Below are 24096 nucleotides of genomic sequence, written 5' to 3'. Positions count from 1 at the left end.
ATGTTATGTTAGGATGTGTATGTGTGCGCTGACGGAACTTCCCCCTATGAATGAAACAACCAATAAAATTCCAGCCTTCGAAACACCCTTGGCTGTGTAGCACACACCATTCACCCCCATCCTTTGGTTTCTCTCATAGAGTATAGCACACCCGTCATACAGCCCTACGACGAAAAGCTTTTTTCGCTACCCCACGAGAGTGAAAGAGACAACAGCCTAAACACAAATATACACAAACAAATAAACAGATGTAGGAAACGGAAGATGCCGTACAGTGCTTAGACAAAATGGCTAACGCTTTCTGGTTCGGCAATTTACCGTTAATTTGCACCATACATTTATCAGAGTATGTGTGCGTGAGAGAAAGAGAAGGAGAGTGCAAGAAGCAAATCTGTGTGCGGGAGAGTGTAAATATGAATATAATCGCATTTTAGCAAGCATTTAATCTTTACCCTCGCATCTCCATATGCTCGCTGGCAGCTCAGCAATTATTAATGCATCTTATCCTGCCGCCACCAAGGAGTTTATGGCGTCCGTCTTGCCATAACTGTCAGTGTTTATTTGTAATTCGTTTAGCGTTGTTTAACTTTTGAGGACATCCAATCCCAAGTTCTGTTTGCGGTGGGCCGAAATGCCACAACGCTTTTCTAAGTTAAAAGATTTAACGTCTCCGGTGTTAGACAGTTGTTCTTTTCGCGTGGCTGCGACCTCAACAATTTACGGATAATACAGAACAGAAAAGAAATCTTGTTTTTAAACCTTAGATATTCGGTTTCACTATTCAACCGTCGGCAATTAAAAAACAATAAAAACTAGTGAATAAAAAAGAGAAAAAAAACAATAAAAAATAATAACTTAAAAAAATTAAAACCTTTACCAATTAAATTACTAAAATTGCAATGCACAATCAGAACTCAAAATCATTTTTAATTCGAGATCTTTTGGGGGATTTAATCAACCATCAGCAACAGCATCCAGAAGATGGTAAGAATCGTAAAGTTAAAAATACAACGGAATTTTTCTGGTAGAATGGCCTGATATGAGTTATAAGTTACAAACAAGTGGACACTGAAGCTGAGGCATTGTAGTGCCCTAGTTCAATTCAAGAAAATATATATGGAGTGTTACATACTAGTAAACATTTACATACAGATGCTTAATGAGAACATTTCTCTAATGCAAATACAGCTCAATATTTAAGTTTCACAAGCACATTATTGACACCTAAGGAAACAACAAACAAATATATATATTTTATGTTATTTATGTAACTTTTGTAACGCATATATTGGGTTGCCCAAAAAGTAATTGCGGATTTTTCATATAGTCGGCGTTGACAAATTTTTTCACAGCTTGTGACTCTGTAATTGCATTCTTTCTTCTGTCAGTTATCAGCTGTTACTTTTAGTTTGCTTTAGAAAAAAAGTGTAAAAAAAGTATATTTGATTAAAGCTCATTCTAAGTTTTATTAAAAATGCATTTACTTTCTTTTAAAAAATCCGCAATTACTTTTTGGGCAACCCAATACCATCCTTTCTTAAGGTACAACCAAAAAAATAAAACATTTCGAATATCTTGGCTACAAAGAATTCTGATTTACTGGGGAAGTATTGTTTTTAAAGTAACTGTGCAACATTTCCCTCCATTTTTTAACGTTATTTGTGAGTTTGTTACATTTTAATTTTAAAGTCACTTCGGTAATGATAAAACTTTTATGAACTTTGCCAGTGGTAAAGGATTACTTTTTTACGTAAAAATTAAAAAAATTCTTTTAAGCCAAAAATGGTTCGCTTACAGCAAAAGAGGATTTGTTACACCAAAAGGTGATTATTTTGGTTTGTTTATATTTGGTTCTTTTCCACTTGGTAGATAGTGTAGCTAAAAAACCCTCATATTCCTTTTTTCAATGGGTCTGCCAGTATTGGGAGGTTCGCGATAGTGTGTGGATTTACACTCAGAAAGTGAAAATGCTGGTACTTATAATAGCACAAACAAACACCTCGCACATAACGGCGCCAACCGGAAGGCAACAAAAATTTCCTCTGTGCACATTTTGCTCTATAAATAAATTCGTCACAAAGTTCGTTTATGAATCATTTTTTTGCGTGTAGCGATTAACATTTCTCTCTGTGTATGTTTACCAACTTAAAAATGGTCTATAAAAATTTGTTTAAATAAGATAGTCTCAAAAGCATAACGCTAAAAATTTAAACAAAAAAGGAAGATATCATTCAAATCTAAATGGAAAGTAATGCGTCTAGAAGAGATAAACCCACTACACCGACGGTTCCTGGGTTTTCCAAATGTTCTTCAAAAGCTTCATTCGTATAAGTTACTCGGTATCCTGAAATTTACTGTTTGTTTCATTCTTAATTCTCAAAACTTATCTGTGTTGGGGTGGGTATAACAATTTTCACCACCTACACGCAAAAAATAATTTGTTACACAAAAAAGAAATTTTCGCCAAGTAAAATTTCTTTCTGAAAAACTTTAAATTCTGTTTACGATTAAATTTTTGTTTGGGATAAATTTTTGTAAGAATTTGTAACAAATATCAAGTTTTTTACCCTGACGATGGCATGGGGCGGATCAATATCCACACCCTCTTTTCAACCTAAACTTACCTACACTGACGATATCTTTCATTCTTGGTATATAAAATGTTATTTCGGGTTTCAACTAGTTTTTCTTTACTTATAAATTAATTTAACGTCGTGCTTATGTATATGCATATTATTATACCCTCCACCATAAAATGGGGGTATACTAGATTCGTCATTTCGTTTGTAACACCTCAAAATATTCGTCTAAGACCGCATAAAGAATTAATATTCTTGATCTTCATGACATTTTAAGTCGATCTAGCCATGTCCATCCGTTTGTTGAGAGCACGCTAACTTTCAAAGGATTAAAGCTAGGCGCTTCTTATCAATGAAGGTCAGTTGGGCTTGTAAATGGGCCATATCGGTTCATGTTTTGATATAGCTGTCATATAAACAGATCTTGGATCTTGACTTCTTGAGCCTCTAGAGGGCACAATTCTTATCCGATTGGCTGAAATTTGGGACAAGATGTTCTGTTATGACTTCCAACAACTGTGCCAAGTATGGTTCAAATCGGCTCATAAACTGATATAGCTGCCATATAAACCGATCTCGGATCTTGACTTCTTGAGCCATTAGAGAGTGCAATTCTCATCCGATTTGGCTGAATTTTAGCATGAAGTGTTTTGTTATGACTTCCAAAAACTGAACTATGTATGGTTCTAACCGGTACATAACCTGATATAGCTGCCATATAAATCGATCTGGGATCTCGGATTCTTAAGCCTCTAGAGGGCGTAATTCTTCTCCGATTTGGCTGAAATTTTGTAAAATGACTTCTTTTATGACCTCAACATACATATTTTAAATAGTCTGGAACGATCTATAGCCTGATACGGCTCCCATATAAACCGATCTCCCGATTATGCTTCTTGAACACCTACAAGACGCAATTCTTATCCGAACGGACTCAAATATTACCCAATGACTTCTACTATGGTCTTCCACATTCAATTCATCTATGGTTTGAATCGGACTATAAGTTGATATAGCTCCAATAGCATAACCATTCTTATCCATAATTCTTTGTTTGCCTAAAAGAGTTACCGCGCAAGGAACTCGACAAATGCAATCCATGGTGGAGGATATATAAGATTCGGCTCGGTCGAACTTAGCACGCTCTTACTTGTTTTAAAATTTAAAATAGATTATGCATATTCAAAAGGATGCCAAGTTCAATTGAATGTTGTAACATAATTCTAGTTCAAAATTTGACCAATTATAAGCAGATTTACAGTGCCGGTCAAAATAATAGCACCTTTAATGTTACCTGCATACTTATGTATAATATACGCATTAAAATATTTCTTATTGCGTTCCGTATTATAGCGAAGATAGATAATTATGCTATCTTTTGAAATCTTAAGCATTTGCCCACATTACATCCCATTCCATTTGTTTGTATATTCTAATATGTTGGTATTAATATTACCGCAGTCAAAATAATAGTACCACATGACGTTTGTCTCCCAAATCGCGTTTTTTTATTGAATAAATACACAAATTAGAAAGTGTTATGATGAAAATGTTCACCATTTAGACAAGAAAAGCACCCCACGGATGAAAACCCAAATTTTGATCAAAAAGCTGGTATCTAATGGAAAATCTTATTGGGATATGTGAAAATTAATTGACTGTTGCAAACAAAATGATCTTTAACGCTCTTACGTTCAAATTTTAAATGATATCATGTCGTTGAAAACTAATTGTCATTCTTCTGGTAAAGGATCGCTGGGTTCGAAAATCCAAAGAGAGATTAATATGCTTACCGAGGAACTAAGAAAATTTCTTAATATTAATACTCGGAGCAACAATTTGAACGCGTATAGTTAAACTAAGTTTCCCCTTCTTTCCGCTAAACACATAGCTAGAAGATTAACTTTTGCTAAAGCTCATATAGAGTGCCTCCGTGAGAAATATCAAAAAGTTATTTGCACGGATGAGTTCAATTATTTCGAAGTTTTTCTTTTATTGTAACCTTGTAATGTTTCGCTTCAACATATCAAACGTTAACCATAAACCTAGGGTTATTGAACGTAACTAACCTTTAGGAGCTTCGCCTACGGTAAAAGAACATTTCTTTTGTTGTAAAACCAAAAACTCTTTAATAGCGGAAGTATTTCGGTAGCCTAAAAGGATTATTTGTTTACAGGACGAAACATTTCTGGTATCTAATATAGCCCAGTGAAGGCAACCTACTCACTCCATTACACATTACTGTGTACATGCACAAAAAAAAATCCCAAGCAAGCCTATGGGTTTGCAAATAATTGCAATTGTGCGCTCGTCACTGGTATTGCCATATTCTCACTCATAAAATTTTTTCCCTGTTTTTTTGCTGGCCAGTTCAGTCGAGTGCGGATGTGCGTAAATGATAAAAATCATTAGAAAAACGGACAAATGGCTGCTTGGTACAGGAAAACACATCAAGGCATTTCTAAGACACATACCTTGTTTGATAATATTAAAGCAATATAGAAATATTCATCTCAAAATTGGTATTTAAATGTGCGAAAAAAACAACAACTCCCATAAGTATTTTTGTTTTGATTTGTTTATAGCATACGGAATACAGCAAATCACAATACAAAACTATAATGAAGTTGTGTCAAAATTGAAGACTTTTAATATATTGTGTATCATAGCATTGAAATAAACGAAAGATTTTGAATTACCAACAGAGAACTATTTAGAATCGACAAAAAATTGATTGTACTCGTCACAATTTCTTTTTTTCTCGAAAAAAAAAAAAAACATTTATTTTATGATAAACAAAATCTAATGTTTTTCCTTTCCTTTATTTCCTCTATGTGAAACTAATTATTGTTTTGCGTGTGGAAAGCATGGGACCATTAAATTGGATGAAAAATATCATGGATGCAACCCAACATGTGCCTACCATATGCCCGGTGTGAAATGCCGCTGGTTTGGGTCTTCCAACAGGATAGTTGTGCCAAACACACTTGCAAAAAGTAAAATGTGGTTTGCGGAAAACCAAAAAAGTGGAAACCAAAGTTGTGGACAGAAATTAAGAAAGGAGAGTATCCAAGAGATCTAACAAGAAAAAAAAAATACATTGAAATGTAACATAGAGTATCTGAATCTATTTTTCCTAAGAAAGATGCCAAAATCTTCTAAAAATGCCTCAAATTATTAATTTTTTTGGGTGAACTTAGGGTACGAAACCTATCTGAAATTTCTTTCTTTGTAAAGGGTATGATCTCTACTAGACCATTTTGGTTGAAACCACACTAAGGTTACCAATGTTAGGCTGCAACCTCACGTTGGCAACCGAAACTATGAATAATGAGACTGTGAATAACCTTCGCCTGAGAAAAAATTGACAATTGGTGAATAAAAGCATAAATTTTATAAGGTTTTGATATTTAAGCCGTCGATCATTGAGCTCGTCTCGAAAGAAAAACAAACAAATATTGTAAAATTTACTGATTTTCGCCCTCACAGGCAAAAAAACTTGAAAATGAAAAGATTCAACAGAGCTCGGCCGGGATTCGAACCTATGCACACACAGCAACAGCGAGAGTCGTTGCCGTTGTCTCTAGCGTTCGAAGCCAACAATACAACTTCCAACAGATGCACAGAATCATGTGTATACCATGGGAGTAGTGTAATTGTTGTATACAAAAAATCTGCCATTACACAAAAACACATGCATTGGGAAAGGTACAGCTAATAGACAATGTTGTCGAGCGTAGTTAATGTGGTATTTATATCATAGAGGCGTTTTCGCAATGAATTCTGAATAAGTACAACATACCAACGTGAGCATTTAATTACATTTGCAATTAAAATTGTGCGAAATTTATCCTGATGCAGCGACACGTCGCTACTATTTTGCTCATAGAACCCAGTGCCACTTGTACGGAATGTGTTCGCATTATCTTCGTCACCATTTTTTTATAATGCGTTTTTACAGTTGTTCGTGTGAAAAATCGAAGTCAATACTAGGCTTAACAGGCAAACAACTTGAAAATTAAAATAAAATTGGTGACCTCTAACCTCTTCTTCTAAATTCATATGCGCTTCTATTCGCATTGTTGTAGGGTAAACCAAAAGTATATATTGACTAGATATGACATATCACTCACATAATAGAATAAATCCATTAGCATTTTTCTTCTTCTTTTTTCACAGTCTATAATTTGTATGTATTTTACTCATTGCATGAAAGCTGCTCCAAATCTTCAAGACTTCTTAACGAAAACGAAATGAAAATCTTAATGAAATGTTGGTATTAATATTACCGCAGTCAAAATAATAGTACCACATGACGTTTGTCTCCCAAATCGCGTTTTTTTATTGAATAAATACACAAATTAGAAAGTGTTATGATGAAAATGTTCACCATTTAGACAAGAAAAGCACCCCACGGATGAAAACCCAAATTTTGATCAAAAAGCTGGTATCTAATGGAAAATCTTATTGGGATATGTGAAAATTAATTGACTGTTGCAAACAAAATGATCTTTAACGCTCTTACGTTCAAATTTTAAATGATATCATGTCGTTGAAAACTAATTGTCATTCTTCTGGTAAAGGATCGCTGGGTTCGAAAATCCAAAGAGAGATTAATATGCTTACCGAGGAACTAAGAAAATTTCTTAATATTAATACTCGGAGCAACAATTTGAACGCGTATAGTTAAACTAAGTTTCCCCTTCTTTCCGCTAAACACATAGCTAGAAGATTAACTTTTGCTAAAGCTCATATAGAGTGCCTCCGTGAGAAATATCAAAAAGTTATTTGCACGGATGAGTTCAATTATTTCGAAGTTTTTCTTTTATTGTAACCTTGTAATGTTTCGCTTCAACATATCAAACGTTAACCATAAACCTAGGGTTATTGAACGTAACTAACCTTTAGGAGCTTCGCCTACGGTAAAAGAACATTTCTTTTGTTGTAAAACCAAAAACTCTTTAATAGCGGAAGTATTTCGGTAGCCTAAAAGGATTATTTGTTTACAGGACGAAACATTTCTGGTATCTAATATAGCCCAGTGAAGGCAACCTACTCACTCCATTACACATTACTGTGTACATGCACAAAAAAAAATCCCAAGCAAGCCTATGGGTTTGCAAATAATTGCAATTGTGCGCTCGTCACTGGTATTGCCATATTCTCACTCATAAAATTTTTTCCCTGTTTTTTTGCTGGCCAGTTCAGTCGAGTGCGGATGTGCGTAAATGATAAAAATCATTAGAAAAACGGACAAATGGCTGCTTGGTACAGGAAAACACATCAAGGCATTTCTAAGACACATACCTTGTTTGATAATATTAAAGCAATATAGAAATATTCATCTCAAAATTGGTATTTAAATGTGCGAAAAAAACAACAACTCCCATAAGTATTTTTGTTTTGATTTGTTTATAGCATACGGAATACAGCAAATCACAATACAAAACTATAATGAAGTTGTGTCAAAATTGAAGACTTTTAATATATTGTGTATCATAGCATTGAAATAAACGAAAGATTTTGAATTACCAACAGAGAACTATTTAGAATCGACAAAAAATTGATTGTACTCGTCACAATTTCTTTTTTTCTCGAAAAAAAAAAAAAACATTTATTTTATGATAAACAAAATCTAATGTTTTTCCTTTCCTTTATTTCCTCTATGTGAAACTAATTATTGTTTTGCGTGTGGAAAGCATGGGACCATTAAATTGGATGAAAAATATCATGGATGCAACCCAACATGTGCCTACCATATGCCCGGTGTGAAATGCCGCTGGTTTGGGTCTTCCAACAGGATAGTTGTGCCAAACACACTTGCAAAAAGTAAAATGTGGTTTGCGGAAAACCAAAAAAGTGGAAACCAAAGTTGTGGACAGAAATTAAGAAAGGAGAGTATCCAAGAGATCTAACAAGAAAAAAAAAATACATTGAAATGTAACATAGAGTATCTGAATCTATTTTTCCTAAGAAAGATGCCAAAATCTTCTAAAAATGCCTCAAATTATTAATTTTTTTGGGTGAACTTAGGGTACGAAACCTATCTGAAATTTCTTTCTTTGTAAAGGGTATGATCTCTACTAGACCATTTTGGTTGAAACCACACTAAGGTTACCAATGTTAGGCTGCAACCTCACGTTGGCAACCGAAACTATGAATAATGAGACTGTGAATAACCTTCGCCTGAGAAAAAATTGACAATTGGTGAATAAAAGCATAAATTTTATAAGGTTTTGATATTTAAGCCGTCGATCATTGAGCTCGTCTCGAAAGAAAAACAAACAAATATTGTAAAATTTACTGATTTTCGCCCTCACAGGCAAAAAAACTTGAAAATGAAAAGATTCAACAGAGCTCGGCCGGGATTCGAACCTATGCACACACAGCAACAGCGAGAGTCGTTGCCGTTGTCTCTAGCGTTCGAAGCCAACAATACAACTTCCAACAGATGCACAGAATCATGTGTATACCATGGGAGTAGTGTAATTGTTGTATACAAAAAATCTGCCATTACACAAAAACACATGCATTGGGAAAGGTACAGCTAATAGACAATGTTGTCGAGCGTAGTTAATGTGGTATTTATATCATAGAGGCGTTTTCGCAATGAATTCTGAATAAGTACAACATACCAACGTGAGCATTTAATTACATTTGCAATTAAAATTGTGCGAAATTTATCCTGATGCAGCGACACGTCGCTACTATTTTGCTCATAGAACCCAGTGCCACTTGTACGGAATGTGTTCGCATTATCTTCGTCACCATTTTTTTATAATGCGTTTTTACAGTTGTTCGTGTGAAAAATCGAAGTCAATACTAGGCTTAACAGGCAAACAACTTGAAAATTAAAATAAAATTGGTGACCTCTAACCTCTTCTTCTAAATTCATATGCGCTTCTATTCGCATTGTTGTAGGGTAAACCAAAAGTATATATTGACTAGATATGACATATCACTCACATAATAGAATAAATCCATTAGCATTTTTCTTCTTCTTTTTTCACAGTCTATAATTTGTATGTATTTTACTCATTGCATGAAAGCTGCTCCAAATCTTCAAGACTTCTTAACGAAAACGAAATGAAAATCTTAATGAAGAATAGCATTATAATTATTCTCTTTATTTGTAGCATAAACAAATAAACTAAATACGAGCTAATTGCGTATATTTAACATTTAAATAGTTGCTAATTGTTGAGAACGATAAGTGAGATACTTGTCATCACAAGTTTATCTACTTCATATGCTCGGCACTCTACTTTACCCAGCATACGAATACACATGCATACATCCATACAGACTCTCACAAACTAATTAACATCATATCTTCTCTGATATGTCACAGAAATCATTCTCCTCCACGCATACCACCCACAAGGAAACGGACAGACACTTGCTCTCCTCATTCACTTTCAACCGCACATAAAATGCCAAAGGCGGCCAGTTCTTGGATGAATGAATGGGAGGATGTGTTTCGCTTAACATGTACTAGAAAGGATGCTTTTGTTTAGGAGTATAAGAGCGCATATATATGTTCTTGTGTGTGTGTTTGTCAACCGAGAGATGTTGTTTTACATTTTTAATTGCCGTATGATTTCACTGTACAAAAACAGCTCGTTTCGCACTTGTCATATTCTACTTAGAACCTTACCACCCATTCTCTCCCACCACACGACGCTTTCTCTCACTCTCACACGGTGTGTGAATTTGAGTGCAGCCCAAAACAATTGTCATTTAGGGATTAAGGGCGTTTTTATTTTTGAATGCCGTACGTGACAAATTGCCTATAAAGTTGTTAACATATTTTCTTAGCGCTCTAAAAAGCGCTACAATCGGTAATTTCTTCTTAACTTATGTATATCCCAATAAATGTCAAAAGCTAAGATAAGAGTAAATTTTAAGACAAATATCTTCACTGTGCATCAGACCATGAATAGACCAGAACGAAATTTAATTTTTTTTTTTTTCAAATTAGTTTTGCGAGTTTTCCTTTCATTACTTTAATTGGCTATCACAGAACATTTGTCCCATAAGCCGAACTAAGAATAGCGTTCCAAGCGCCACGATCTTCTGCGCTCCTTCTAAAAACTGTGACACCCAGTTTCGAGAAGTCTATCACCACTTGATTTTTCCATAGGACTTTTGGTCGTCCCGATTTGAGTACATCACCGTGATAGCCTTCAAAAAACTACTTTGCTGGAGCTTCTTTATTCATTCTGACAACATGACCTAGCGCAGAGCAAATCCTTGCATACGATTAACTGCGCTAACGTCGTACAGTTTATGCCGTTCGTGATTCATGCGACGCCGATACTCCCCATCAATGCAAAGTGGCCTATTCATTTTATGAAGAATCTTTTTCCAAGCACTGACTTGTATAGTGTAATCTTCGTCTATCGAGAGGTGACCTTGTTTCTAAACTGCTTGCTTAGTCCAAAGTAGCATCGTTTTGCCAGTATTATTCTACGCCTTATTTCCAAACTGGTGTCAATCGTTTCGTTTACGGCGGTGCCGAAGTAGATGGTTTTATGACAGTGTGACATATTATTGACAGATCAGACTGTCATCACAAATAAACCTATTAAGGCTCTATTACACGATATGTATTTGTCTTATGACATGTCAAATTTACCACATGTTGAGTTGTACAGTTGTCGTGTGATACAAACGAAACTAAAATATGAAAAACACTTTTCAAAAAGCACATGTAACTTTTTTCGATTAGAGCGTTCTTTTCGTTCTGACAAAAAAATTAAAGAAATCAGCTGTGAGTCGAGTGAAAACAACCACAAATTAAATTGTTTTCACATTTTTAGGCTTTAACCAGCTTTCTCAGACTTTAACAATTTTTACGCATAAAAAAAATCTGCTTTTGCTCAAATTTTTAGGTTATGTCATACGAAAATAACAAACATGTGTTATAGCAAAAATGATGAATCGTATGTAAATTGACAATTTTGACAAACATTTTCAAATAAATGTGCATACAAAAAGTGACATGTCATAAGACATCTACATGCCGTGTAGTAGCGCCTTTAGCGATATACATATATATGATTGTCGGTGTTAATGGAAGTGAAAACAGGTTATACATGTATATAACTAACTTTCACATAGAATATATTATAATTGTAGCATAGTACCTATAGTAGTCGCATATATCCTATTCTTTTGCACTTTTCTCTACGTATAAGTCTGACGCATATTTCGCTTGGGGATATTTGTTTAATTATTTCAGATTTTCAGTTTAATTCATTCGTCCCTTGCAGTTACTACAATTTTATTTTGTTGTCGCACAAGTGTCGAGATATTAACATTTGTTGTTTGCTGCTGTGGCTTCCTAAAGCGTTTTGTTGGTAAGCCAGTCACACTAATTGGTCTGGTTGGTTACACATCCTGTGGTTAGACTAAAAACTTTCTTTTTTAATTTATCACCTGAAATGGGGTTGATAGTTATGATTTTCACAATGTGATATACACAATGTTATAAGAAAGACATTACAGTAAAATTATTGCTCAATTGTAGTTAAAAAGAATTGTTTTTCTCTTAAATAAAATGTTTGAACATTTTTAAAGCAGATATCTCTTTTTTATATTTAACTATTTAGCTGGGGTGGGCTGGGCACCCTTAGACTTAGTCCCTAAAAAGCGTATCAATTTCGTGCTCTGCTCCACAACACCATTAGGTCGAACCCCATATTGCCAAAGTAAGTAAATATGTCTCGTTCGGATGGGTTTTGGGGGTTGGGCGGCTACCCAAACACCCGGTCCAACAATTGGATATCAGTTTAATTTTCTTCTCTCAAATGCCTTTCATTTGATTCTCATATTGTAGGTTCAGCATTTTTGATTCTATACAGAACTTGTATGGGGGGTATACTAATTTCGTCATTCCATTTGTAACACCTCGATATATGAGTGTATGACTCCACAAAGTATATATATTCTTGATCGTCATGACATTTTAAGTCGATCTAGCCATGTCGTTCCGTCCGTCCGTCTGTCGGAATCACTCTAACTTTCGAAGGAGTAAAGCTAGGCGCTTGAAACTTTGCACAAATGCTTCTTATTAGTGTAGGTCAGTTGGGACAGCAAATGAGCCAAATCGCTCCATAACAGCTGCCATATAAACCGATCTTGGGTCTTGACTTCTTGTACTTCTAGAGGGCGCGATTCTTATCCGATTTGGCCGAAATTTAGCATGAATTGTTTTATTTTGACTTCCAATAAGTGTTTAAAGTATGGTGTAATTCAGTCCATATCCTGATAAAGGCGCCATATAAACCGATCTCCCGATTAGACTTCTTGGGCTTTTACAGGGCGCAAGTCTTATCCAATATGGTTGAAATTTTACGCATGTCGCTTTGTTATGACTTCTAATAACTGTTCCAAGTATGATCTAAATCGGTATATAACCTGATATAGCTGCCATAAAAACCGATCTCCTGATCTTTTTGAACAATTATTATTCGATTTGCCTAAAATTTTGGTCCATTGGTGGTGTTTTTTATGACTGGTGTTTTTCTATTTAAAAATGCCATTCAAAGAACTTGACAAATGTGATCCATGGCGGAGGGTCGGCCGGGCCGAATCTTATATACCTTATGCCATATTGCATAAGAGTGACCCAAAAACTCTTTACTACACATTTGGGTGTCGGATTATAACTTTATAATTCCTAAATACAAAAAAATAATGCATTAGCCATAAAGAAAATTTTGACAAGCAAACTTCTTTTTGTGAAAAACGTTAGGAGTTTGTGTACAATAAATTTGCACCTTTTGTGTTAACTTTATCCAAGATTTTGTGACGAATACAAATTTTGCCCAAATAATATAATTTTTTCTGATAATAAAACATGTTATTAGGAGATTCGTTTGGTTTTTTGTATATATTCATTAGGAAAAACTATTTTTTTATAACTATTTTTTTTTAAGTTTAAAAGGGATTGTGCCTGTTCGAAATGATAAAGAACTCAAATCAGTTTTGCAACATAAATTTGAGTTGTATGATACACAACAAAAATTAAAGCTATTTTTTGTACACCTTATGCTTTAAGCAATGTAATAATTAGTTGTGAGTTGTTGTTTTGTTTTCGCACAAAAAGGGTGATTTTTTAGCTAGTATCTTTTTGACAACACTAGTTTAAAGAACTCTCGTACGTTTCGTATTTTTTTTTACTATCAAACACCTTCAGTTTGGTCTCTACTTTAACCATGAATCGTCTTACAAACCAACAACGCTTGTAAATTATTGAATTTTATTATCAAAAGTCACAGTTTGTTGCGGTTTTTGGTCTGGTGGCATCATTGGACCGTACTTCTCCAAAGAGAACGTAACGTAACTGTGAATGTTGGGCGCTATCGTGAAATGATATCCAACTTTTTTTTGCCCAAAATACAAGAGGTTGACCTGCATGACATGTGGTTTCAACAAGACGGTGCCACATGCAGACGAGTTCGGTGAACATTTTATTTCACGTCCGGGACCGGTCAATTGGCTGCCAAGATCATGCGATTTAACGCCTTTAGACTAGTTTATGTGGGGCTATGTTAAAGCTCATGTCTAAACAGACAAGCCCGCTTCAATTGATGCATTGGAAGACAACATTGAAGCATTCATTCGTGAGATACCGGCTGAAATGTTGGAAAGAGTATGCCAAAATTGGACTAAGTGGATGAACCATTTGAGGCGAAGTCATGTTTATCAATTGCATGAAATATTCTTCAAACATTACAATATATAGACCGTACTATCGATTCAAATAAAGATTTCATGCATTTTTCTGAATTTTATGTGTTTTTTCTTTTTGCAAAACTTTCATACAGCTCTTAAAAAATCACCCTTTATTAACATGGATATTTTTTATGGCGCAAAATATTATCAAACATTGCTCACCACTGAGTTCCTATCCATACTGACTGCTGGCTGACGTCTTCTTACGCACACACTCTGTAGCTAATGGAAGAAACACAAGTGATAAATAAAGTAAACAAACCATTTTTTCATGTAAGGCTGGTACTATGTACTATGAAAACACAATTTTTCGCGATTACTTTTTTGAAACACGACAAAAATCTCAATGACAACATAATACTTATACTAAAATTGATTCAAAAGTTATAGGGGAATATTCTCCTCTATGAAATCAGCAAGTTTTTTGCTTCAAAATCTATTATCTAACCAAGTAAAAAGGGATTAGGTTCGGCTAGGCCGAACTTTAGATACCCACCACCTCGGGTATATATGTTAACAACCTATCATCATAGTCCGATTACAAATGCATTATCTATGCACCCATAACAGGTATATTCAAATATACAAGTCACTGTTAAATTTTGGTTCAATATTGGTCTTTTTGGCAGCTATATCAAAATATAGACCGATCTGAACTATGTAGGACACAGATGTCGAAAAGCCTAACATAAGGCAATGTGTCAAATTTCTGCGAAATCGAATCATAAATGAGCCTTTTATGGGCCCAAGACCTTAAATCGAGAGACCGGTCTATATGGAAGCTATATCCAAATCTGGACCGATCTGGGCCATCCTCAAGAGGGATTCGAGGGGCCTAGCACAACTCACTGTTCTAAATTTCAGCGAAATCGGACAAAAAAGCGCCCTGGACCAAACTGAAGGGGGATATCGAGTGGCCTAGCACAACTCACTGTCTCAAATTGCAGCAAAATCGGATAATGAAAGTGGCTTTTATGAGTCTAATACTTAAAATCGGCAGATCCGTCTATATGAGGGCTATTTCAAGATATAGTCCGATATAGCCCATCTTCGAACTTAACCTGCCTATGGGCTAAAAAAGAATCTGTGCAAAGTTTTAGCTCAATATCTCCATTTTTAAAGACTGTAGCGTGATTTCAACAGAAAGACGGACAGATGGACGGACATGGCTAGGTCATCTTAGATTTTTGAGACGATCAAGAATATATATACTTTATAGGATGGATGGATATTTCGATGTGTTGCAAACGGAATGACAAAATGAATATATCCCATTCTTTGGTGGTGGGTATAAAAGGTAGTCACGACAATTTTACGCGGAATACGAATATACCACCAACCTTAATGTACGTTTACATTGCTCATTAAATTCCCAATTATGGCCTTTTAAAGGTGTAAGTGCTAATTTCTGTGTTTTTTTTTTTGCAAGTTTTAGCACACAAAAATAAATCTCATTTTTGCAGGATTTATTTTTAAATCCCAAATAAACCCGATTTCATGACTGAATAATCGATTTAAGTACCAAAATATGCAACTGTTTTCAAGAATTGTGTATGCATGTGTGTGATATGCACATTCATGTATACGCATGTACGCTTGTGTATGTCTCTTAAATCCCCAAAAAACCCAGTGTAAATGGACAGGATTTGTTTTTGGGATTTAGTTAAATCCAGATCATCAAAATTTCAATGTAAACATGCTGTAAGCAAAGAATATTTTGGCTTAAAAAACATTCTTTACCACAGACAAAGTTCCAAAAGTTTTTACCATAAACAAACATTGAAAAATTCACGACTAACCTTTTTGGAACCTAAGGAAAATTCTAATTTTCTAAACAAGTTCTAAAAATTTGAGAATTTCGTCAAAATGTTTGAGTTTTATATATCCCTTTTAGTTTGCAGTCAGACCCCTTTAAATTTATGTATGTATATAAATAAATATACAAACATTGCTTTGACATTTTTTTTTATATGATCAAGACCTAGTCTACTTTACAAACTAGCGACTTTTGTTTTAAAAATAATTTTTGCATATTATTGGGATCAACTTTGCCATTCATAGATATCGGAAGTTTTAATACAAATATCCGGAACATATTGTATCAATATCCACATTAAACAAAAGTCAAAAACATTCAAGTATCGGAAATTGACAATAGAAAATCCTTTTAAAACAATACACACATGCCTCAATTCAATAGCACAATAAATTGATTGCCAATTGATTTCTTCCCCTTGCATATGTTTATTGAAAGGCTTTTTAACATGTAACCTCTTTTGAGCATCAAAAACACCCCTTTTTGTTGGGCCATTTCAAAGCATTATTGCGAAATAAATTCACATATCTCAAAAAAAAAAACGAAAATAAAAATCTGTTATTTAACCTTTAACAACACTTCAGACATGTGTGTCCTTACCGCTCAAATGTGAGCATGAATAACTGCTGCTGTAAATCCTTAAACATGCATGCATTGATTGCCACGTGGAAGAAGCGATGGGGAGAGCCTAGAGAGGAAATCATCTTAAAGAATTTTCCAAAAAAGTCACGTCCAATCAATTTAATTCACATATGTACAAGCACAAGAATTATCCTGGCGATTAAATGGGAATCACCTCTTCACTTTGTTGTCAAGTCAAGTAGCAATTATTTGAAAATTTTTTTTTTCATTATTTTGACGTGAGAATATGGGAATCTAATTGGAGTAATGGCAAATTATATTTACTTTAAAACAAAACATTTTGAGGACTACAATGTCTCATATTTAATTGCTTCAAAGAAACTGTTGCTATTGAACCTCCACGTTTAGTTCCAAAATCTAACCTAAACCTATGCCCAAAAAAAAAAATCCAGTTAATTTGAATCAATAATTTTAAAAACATTCAGCATTAGCAATGTAACGATACAATGCTGACATTAAACGTACTCATTACGACACTGATGTTGCAGAAGTCTTAGGATATCCATATAAGCGGATACCCATTTTCAAAATGATCGAAAAATAAACATTTTTATTTGTCAGCAAAACTTATGCAAATACGCTTACTGAAGAATTGCAAAACGCATTGGCTTTATACCAGCGATGCCCAAAATGATGATGTGACTGTATGTGTGGAATACTCTCTTAAAATATTTTTATACCCACCACCGAAGGATGGGAGTATATTCATTTTGTCATTTCGTTTGCAACACATCGAAATATCCATTTCCGACCCTATAAAGTATATATATTCTCGATCACCGTAAAAATCTAAGACGATCTAGCCATGTCCGTTTGTCTGTTGAAATCACGCTAAAGTTAGTCTTTATAAAATTGAGATATTAAGCTGAAACTTTGCACAGATTCTTTTTTTTTTGTCCATAAGCAGGTTAAGTTCGAGGATGGACTATACCGGACTATATCTTGATATAGCCCCCATATAGACCGGTCCGCCGATTTAGGGTCTTAGATCCATAAAAGCCACATTTATTATCCGATTTTGCTGAAATTTGGGACAGTTAGTTGACAGTAGTGTTAGGCCATTCGATATCCTTCTTCAATTTGCCTCAGACCGGTCCAGATTTGGATATAGCTACCATATTGGCTGATCTCTCGATTTAAGGTCTTGGGCCCATAAAAGGCGCATTTATTGTTCGATTTCGCCGAAATTTGGGACAGTGAGTTGCGTTGGGCCCTCCGACAACTTTCTGCAATTTGGCTTAAATCGGTCCAGATCTCGATACAAGGTTTTGGACCCATAAAAGGCGCATTTATTGCCCCACATGGCCAAAATTTGGGATAGTGAGTTGTGTAAGGCCCTTTGCCAGCCCTCTTCAATTTGGCCTAGATGGGTTCGGATTTTGATATAGCTGCCATATAAACCGATCTCTCGATTTTAAGTCTTGGACCCAAAAAAGGCACATTTATAACCCGATTTCGCTGAAATTTGGCACAGTGACTTATGTTAGGCCTTTCGATATCCGTGTCGTATAGGGTTCAGGTCGGTCTATATTTGGATATGGCTACCAAAAAGACCTATATTTTGTTCTACAAAATGAAATGAACAATGACTTGTACTTAATAGACCACTCAATATCCGTGTCGAATTTGGTCCAAATCGAACCATAATTCGATATAGCTGCTATGAGGCATTAATTATGCATTTTTCACCGTATTATGACGAAAGGTTGTTTACATATATACGAACTTTGGATACCCACCACGGGTATCCAAAGTTCGGACCGGACGAACTTAACGTCTTTTTTTACTTGTTAATTTTCTCAATATATAACAAAAAAGATTTTTGTTACTTAATGATTCAAATGTTTTGCAAAAATAAACATAAACTAAGAAAATTTAAATACGTTTTTAGACCTTCCAAGCGTTTTATCAATAAAAATTATTGTTTTTAAAATAAAAACAAAAAAACGATGCGTACACCCCTACGCATGGTCATTCGTTGCTGTCGCAACGACTGAAAGAATACGTGTGACTTGCCATCAACGCTACCGTAAGGGGCTGGACATCGCTGCCGTAAAGGGGCTGGGCGTCGCTGCTTTATACGGAAAGAGCATTAGCATTGGTTCAGAAATAAAGTTCGGTTATGATGTTGTATTGCGCTAATATCATCACTCTATGCAGAAATAACCTTCAGTTTGTGCATACCATTTTTTTCCAAATTTGGCAATATTTTTTTTGCCAACTGAATTAAAAATTGACTGGCATAAGTTTTAATTATGAGCAATTGCCAAATAGAAGACAAAGCCAAATATTAAGACACAATCAGTTCATCCTACACACAAAACTCCTCACAGTTGGCCAGAGATATTTACTTGTAAATGGTAGAAACCCTTAACAGATTCCAAAGCTATTTGATGATGGAAGACGTCATAACAATCAAAGTTCAGTTTTTTCCACACGTTTGACCTTTTTTCTCGTGTTTTTTTTTTTTTTTTTTTGTATTGTCATACACGTGAACATAATAATTCCAGCTGTGTCCTCGATTAGAGCTGCCGCAACGCAAAACATCCGTCTGCCAAAGGCCGTAGACAGGATACAAAAATGAGGACTACGATAAAAATAACACAATTATAAACTATTTTTACATACACCCTGCTTGCTTGACTGGCGTGTGCTGATGATTCGAGGAAATCCCCTGGCAAATAAGTTTCATGTTGCATGCATGCGGTTTTGCAAAACACTCCATCACAATGGCATAAAGTGATGCGCAAACTGAAGATGATTGTGTTCTACTCATCCTTCTGTTTCGACATTGATTGCACAAATGAATGAAGAATAAGTTATAAGCGAAGTGGCCTGGAGAACCTTATGTTAGACGTCGACAAACGCCCACTTGAGTATCCATTAGCATTGAATGGGAATTGTAAAAATTATCTTCTAATGATAGCCAGGATTACAATGAGTGGGTTATGCGGCCACACACCGAGCTCAACACGGGAGTTCAATGCAAATTATTATTTTTAACCCAAAAAATTCTTTTTACTGAAAGCTTTGTAGGTGGTTAAGCGTTTACACGTGGTACACCACAAGCTGAGCAATCAAGGGCATGTGAATCGACTTTTTATAGACAGGGCAAACAACAAAATGCACTAAAAATTCTTATTTTTCTTTTTGCAGAATCCGATTTGTCGGACAACAATTCAGATATAGACATTGAGGATCGTTCTTCTCCCGATTCGGAAGCCTTGAATTGCCACTACAGTGGCGGTGGAAATTCCATGACAAATGGCCATTTCAATCTAAGCAACAATGAATCTAGTTTGGATTCCTCGCCCTACCACAATGAAACCGATGCTCCATCCAGTGGGCCTTCACAGACACCATCACATTCAAATTTTCTCTCCGACTCCAAACTGAATTTGGTAAAGAGTGGCCGAAAGCCTAGACGCAGACGCACAGCTTTCACACATGCCCAGTTGGCATATTTGGAGAGAAAATTTCGTTGCCAAAAATACTTGAGTGTAGCCGATCGCAGTGATGTGGCGGAGACTCTAAATCTATCAGAGACACAAGTGAAAACGTGGTATCAAAATAGGAGGTAAGTACCATTCGGATGTACCATACTTTTAACGCTTTTAATGCAAAGTGTTAGGTTGGATATACAGTGGGCGACAAGCGCCATTTGGAGAATCGAATGCTATTGTGGGCAATGGTTATGATAAAGATTTCTTTAGAGTCTCTTTAAACTTAAGGCCGTACGGATACTTTTGTCGCTCATTTTGGGAATTTATTTAGGTTTGACTTGTTCATTATTTACATATGGGGAACCGAGTGGAAGGGTATGAGGCTTGTAATCGAATGAGGGACTGCATGATGCGTCAAAAAACAGGAAGTAAAAAAGACTTATTTCTCAAAATAAACGACACATATGCGGAACGAGTACTGCGATTGTCTAACTTATAGCGAACATCGTTTAGCAAGCAAGGTGGATTTAATAAGGTGGTCTCACGCGAAAAACTGCTGACAGCCGGCCAGGTTTGACGGTATTAAGATGTCAGATTTTTGTTTGCATTCTCTTTGTTGTTATATTTTTCTCGCATATTCTCTGCTCATTTTCTCACACGTATACACACACGCACACAAATTTCTTCATGCTAGATGTATTTTTGAGGAAAAGTTGGCTTTTTTGACGGCGCTGTAAATAAAGTTAACCAATAAGACCCAATGTTTTATTTGAAGGGCAAGTTTCTACTAATTAGTTAGTAGGTGGGAGCATGTCACCTTTTCGTGGCAAAACAACCTGATGAGACCTCTGATAAGGCCGAAATCCCGATCACTATACCACATTTTTATGACTTTTTGAATAGTTTTTGTTGTTATTGTCTAAGTTGGACGTATATAAATCCAAAAACAAAATGAAATATTTTCACATGACGAAAAGTACGCTGCCATTCTTATTTATCTATTCAGGAGACGTATCCAAAATGTTTTAAGAAAAACAAGAGAAAAATATTTAAAAACCATTACAAATAACTATCTTTTCTTTCGTTAAAGCCCCAAATAGATAATTTTCACGATTTTCTATTCGTTGACGAATAGACGATGGCGATTATCGTTAAAAGTGGTTACTGAATACCAAAGTCGTTAACTTTTCTGTTAACTCTTTAAATAAACAATATGGTTAAAAAGTATTCTCACCAAAGACGAAACGCGTCCCATAGTGGTTGGTGTATATTGCTGTCTTTGGCTTTCTTTTTCCATTTGCATCTCCGATCATTGAGCTCGTCTCGAAAGAGAAACAAAAAAAATATTGTAAAATTTAATGATCTCGCCCTAACAGGCAAAAAAACTTGAAAAATTAAAAGTTCGGCAGAGCCCGGCCGGAATTCGAACCTGGGCACACGGAGCAACAGCGAGAGCCATTGCCGTTGTTTTAGCGTTCGAAGTCATCAATACAAACTTCCAACAGATGAACAAAATCATGTGTGGTACGGAAGAAGTGTAATTTACCACAGACAGAATGTCTGCCATTACACAAAAATAAATGCATTGGAAAAAGTACAGCGAAAAGTACGAGCTTGGTTAATGTGGTAATTGTATCATAGATGCGTTTTCGCAATTAATACGATTCAAATACAACATACCAACGCACGGCCCTTGAGGCCATCACACCTAATATGGTTGAAAAGTCTTCTAACTAAAGACTAAACGCGTCCCATAGTGGTTGGTGTATGTTGCTGTCTTTGGCTTTCCTTTTCCATTTACATCTCCGATCATTGAGCTCGCCCCGAAAGAGAAACAAACAAAAATTTTAAAACTTAATGATCTTGCCCTAACAGGCAAAAAAACTTGAAAAATGATAAACAATTTTCGTTTAAACAGCTTAGAAAATTCCACTGCAGGTGTATGCCTTCGAGTGTGAGACAGAAAATAGACTTCTTCATTTCTTTCAACCTAATCTAACCATCCCTGAACGTGGTCAAGAGACAAGAACAAACCTATACCACTTCCCAATTTTTGACACTACAGGGCTAACTTGCTGGACAAAACAAAAAACAGATCGTTCCCATTCCTTTCAATCTTGATTTAAACTGAGTTCTGAACAGTTTTTTCTTTTTATTTTCATCTCTTTTTAGAACAAAATGGAAACGTCAAAATCAATTGCGTCTGGAGCAGCTGAGACATCAAGCTACCATGGAAAAAGAATATGTAGCCGATGGATCGGGAAATCCCTTGGGCTGCTGCCCTCCTGGTCTATCAACATTCAATACCACAAATCCCTGCAATTTTCTCACATCTGCTGCAGCGGCGGCCCTTTTCCGTAATGTTGGCTATGTTCATGGATGTCCTCTGTAAGAGAACAGCGATTCCCTTTGGAATGTTGATAGCCCGCAAAATAAATAATACATAAATATTTGTTAATTAATTTTTAATGTTTTGTATATAGAAGAATTAGTCAGTGCCAGCAATGTGCAATACGAATATGTATTTTGATTTGTGATTTGATTTAATAAAAAAAATAGAGTGTAATAATAAATAAGAAAATCATTCGAAAAAAATCTGTAAAATGATTAAAGGCATTCTTAGTTTCAGAGATTTTACTACGATTCTCATTTTGAAATCTATAATAAAGCGTTTAAAACTGGTCTTGACTTCGAAACAAAGAACACACTTCAGGCCTCTCTATCCCATATCCCAACCTTACCTGCCTTATTTCTGACTGGCCATCAATAAACCACCAACCAACAACGTTCATTTTGAATTTTCCCCGCCGTTCAATAACAGCCGTTACATAAAAATAATGATTACATGACTTTGAGTGGGGTCGTTTCAAGGAGTCATTGAAACTTTTATACCAATATGCCAGCCACACCCACCCCAACCCTGGGGCTGTTCATATTAACCCCCCATGGCTACTATTGCAGAAGAGAGAATCAAAAACATTGTAATGTCGATTATCTGCTCATTAGTGATAGACTACAGCACTTTTGACTTCCGTTGCAAGCACATAAAAGCTACAAAATACCAACATTTGTTATTTTTTTAAATAAAACGATGATACTTCACAGAGAAGAGATGGAGGAAGTATAGAGTGAAGACAGCTTATGATGGATAATGATGGCAGTCTTTGGCTTGAGAGTGTGTTGGAAATACGAGGATGTCAAGAATAAGTTTTGATATCTGAAGCAAGATACTCTGTATAGATGTAAAAAAGGTTGAAAGATTTAAAAAAAAAATTCCCATTCCTTGACAAACAAATTTTAATTAATAACAGTGTCCTTGAATGCTTAGTGTTAAAAGTTGGGTTGTTCAAAATACATTTTTTGAAAATTTACAATAAATATCATTCATGTTTACCTTTATTAGATCCATTAATTGGAATTTAAAAAATATCGAATCAATTTCTTAAATATTTCTATTTTTGTAATAGAACAGTTTTTCATATAATCATTTTCGTGATTCAAGCAGGTTCAACAAACAAATGAATTGGATCAATTAATTTCGTGATTGGAACTGATGATCGTAGAGACTCAGAAGATTAGGAAAAGATTAGTCGTCAAAAACAACACACACAAGGATACATTAGAAGCTAGTTAATGTCGATATTGGAATATATTACACTGCGTGTCACATAGTTGAAGAGACCACACTGGCGTGACATTTCCCAACAAAGACCGGTCAATTGCTTTGTATGTGGTCAACAAGGTTTCTTTGTCAGTACCCCAAGTGCTGCCGGCAAGTGGCTTAAGGACCTTGCTTCTACTTCTGACCTTATCGTAAATTGCAATGGCATGTGCAGAGAACGTGAAAGAGCTGTCAAATGTGACACAAAGTATA

General features: G+C 35.3%; 1 protein-coding gene across 1 annotated transcript; it reads left to right on the top strand.

Annotated features, from left to right (window-relative positions):
• Positions 1 to 66: 66 nt before the first annotated feature.
• On the top strand, positions 67 to 22779 carry B-h2 (homeobox protein B-H2). The gene is made up of 3 exons (XM_059367411.1): positions 67 to 984; positions 19936 to 20356; positions 22395 to 22779. Exons 1-3 carry the CDS (start codon positions 900 to 902, stop codon positions 22612 to 22614), a joined length of 726 nt encoding a protein of 241 aa, XP_059223394.1. The 5' UTR covers positions 67 to 899; the 3' UTR covers positions 22615 to 22779.
• Positions 22780 to 24096: the final 1317 nt, after the last annotated feature.

This window comes from Stomoxys calcitrans, chromosome 4, assembly GCF_963082655.1.
Source record: "Stomoxys calcitrans chromosome 4, idStoCalc2.1, whole genome shotgun sequence".
Lineage (NCBI taxonomy): Eukaryota > Metazoa > Arthropoda > Insecta > Diptera > Muscidae > Stomoxys > Stomoxys calcitrans.
The sequence above is the reverse complement of the archived record's forward strand: the minus strand, read 5'-3'. Positions and strand labels throughout refer to the sequence as shown.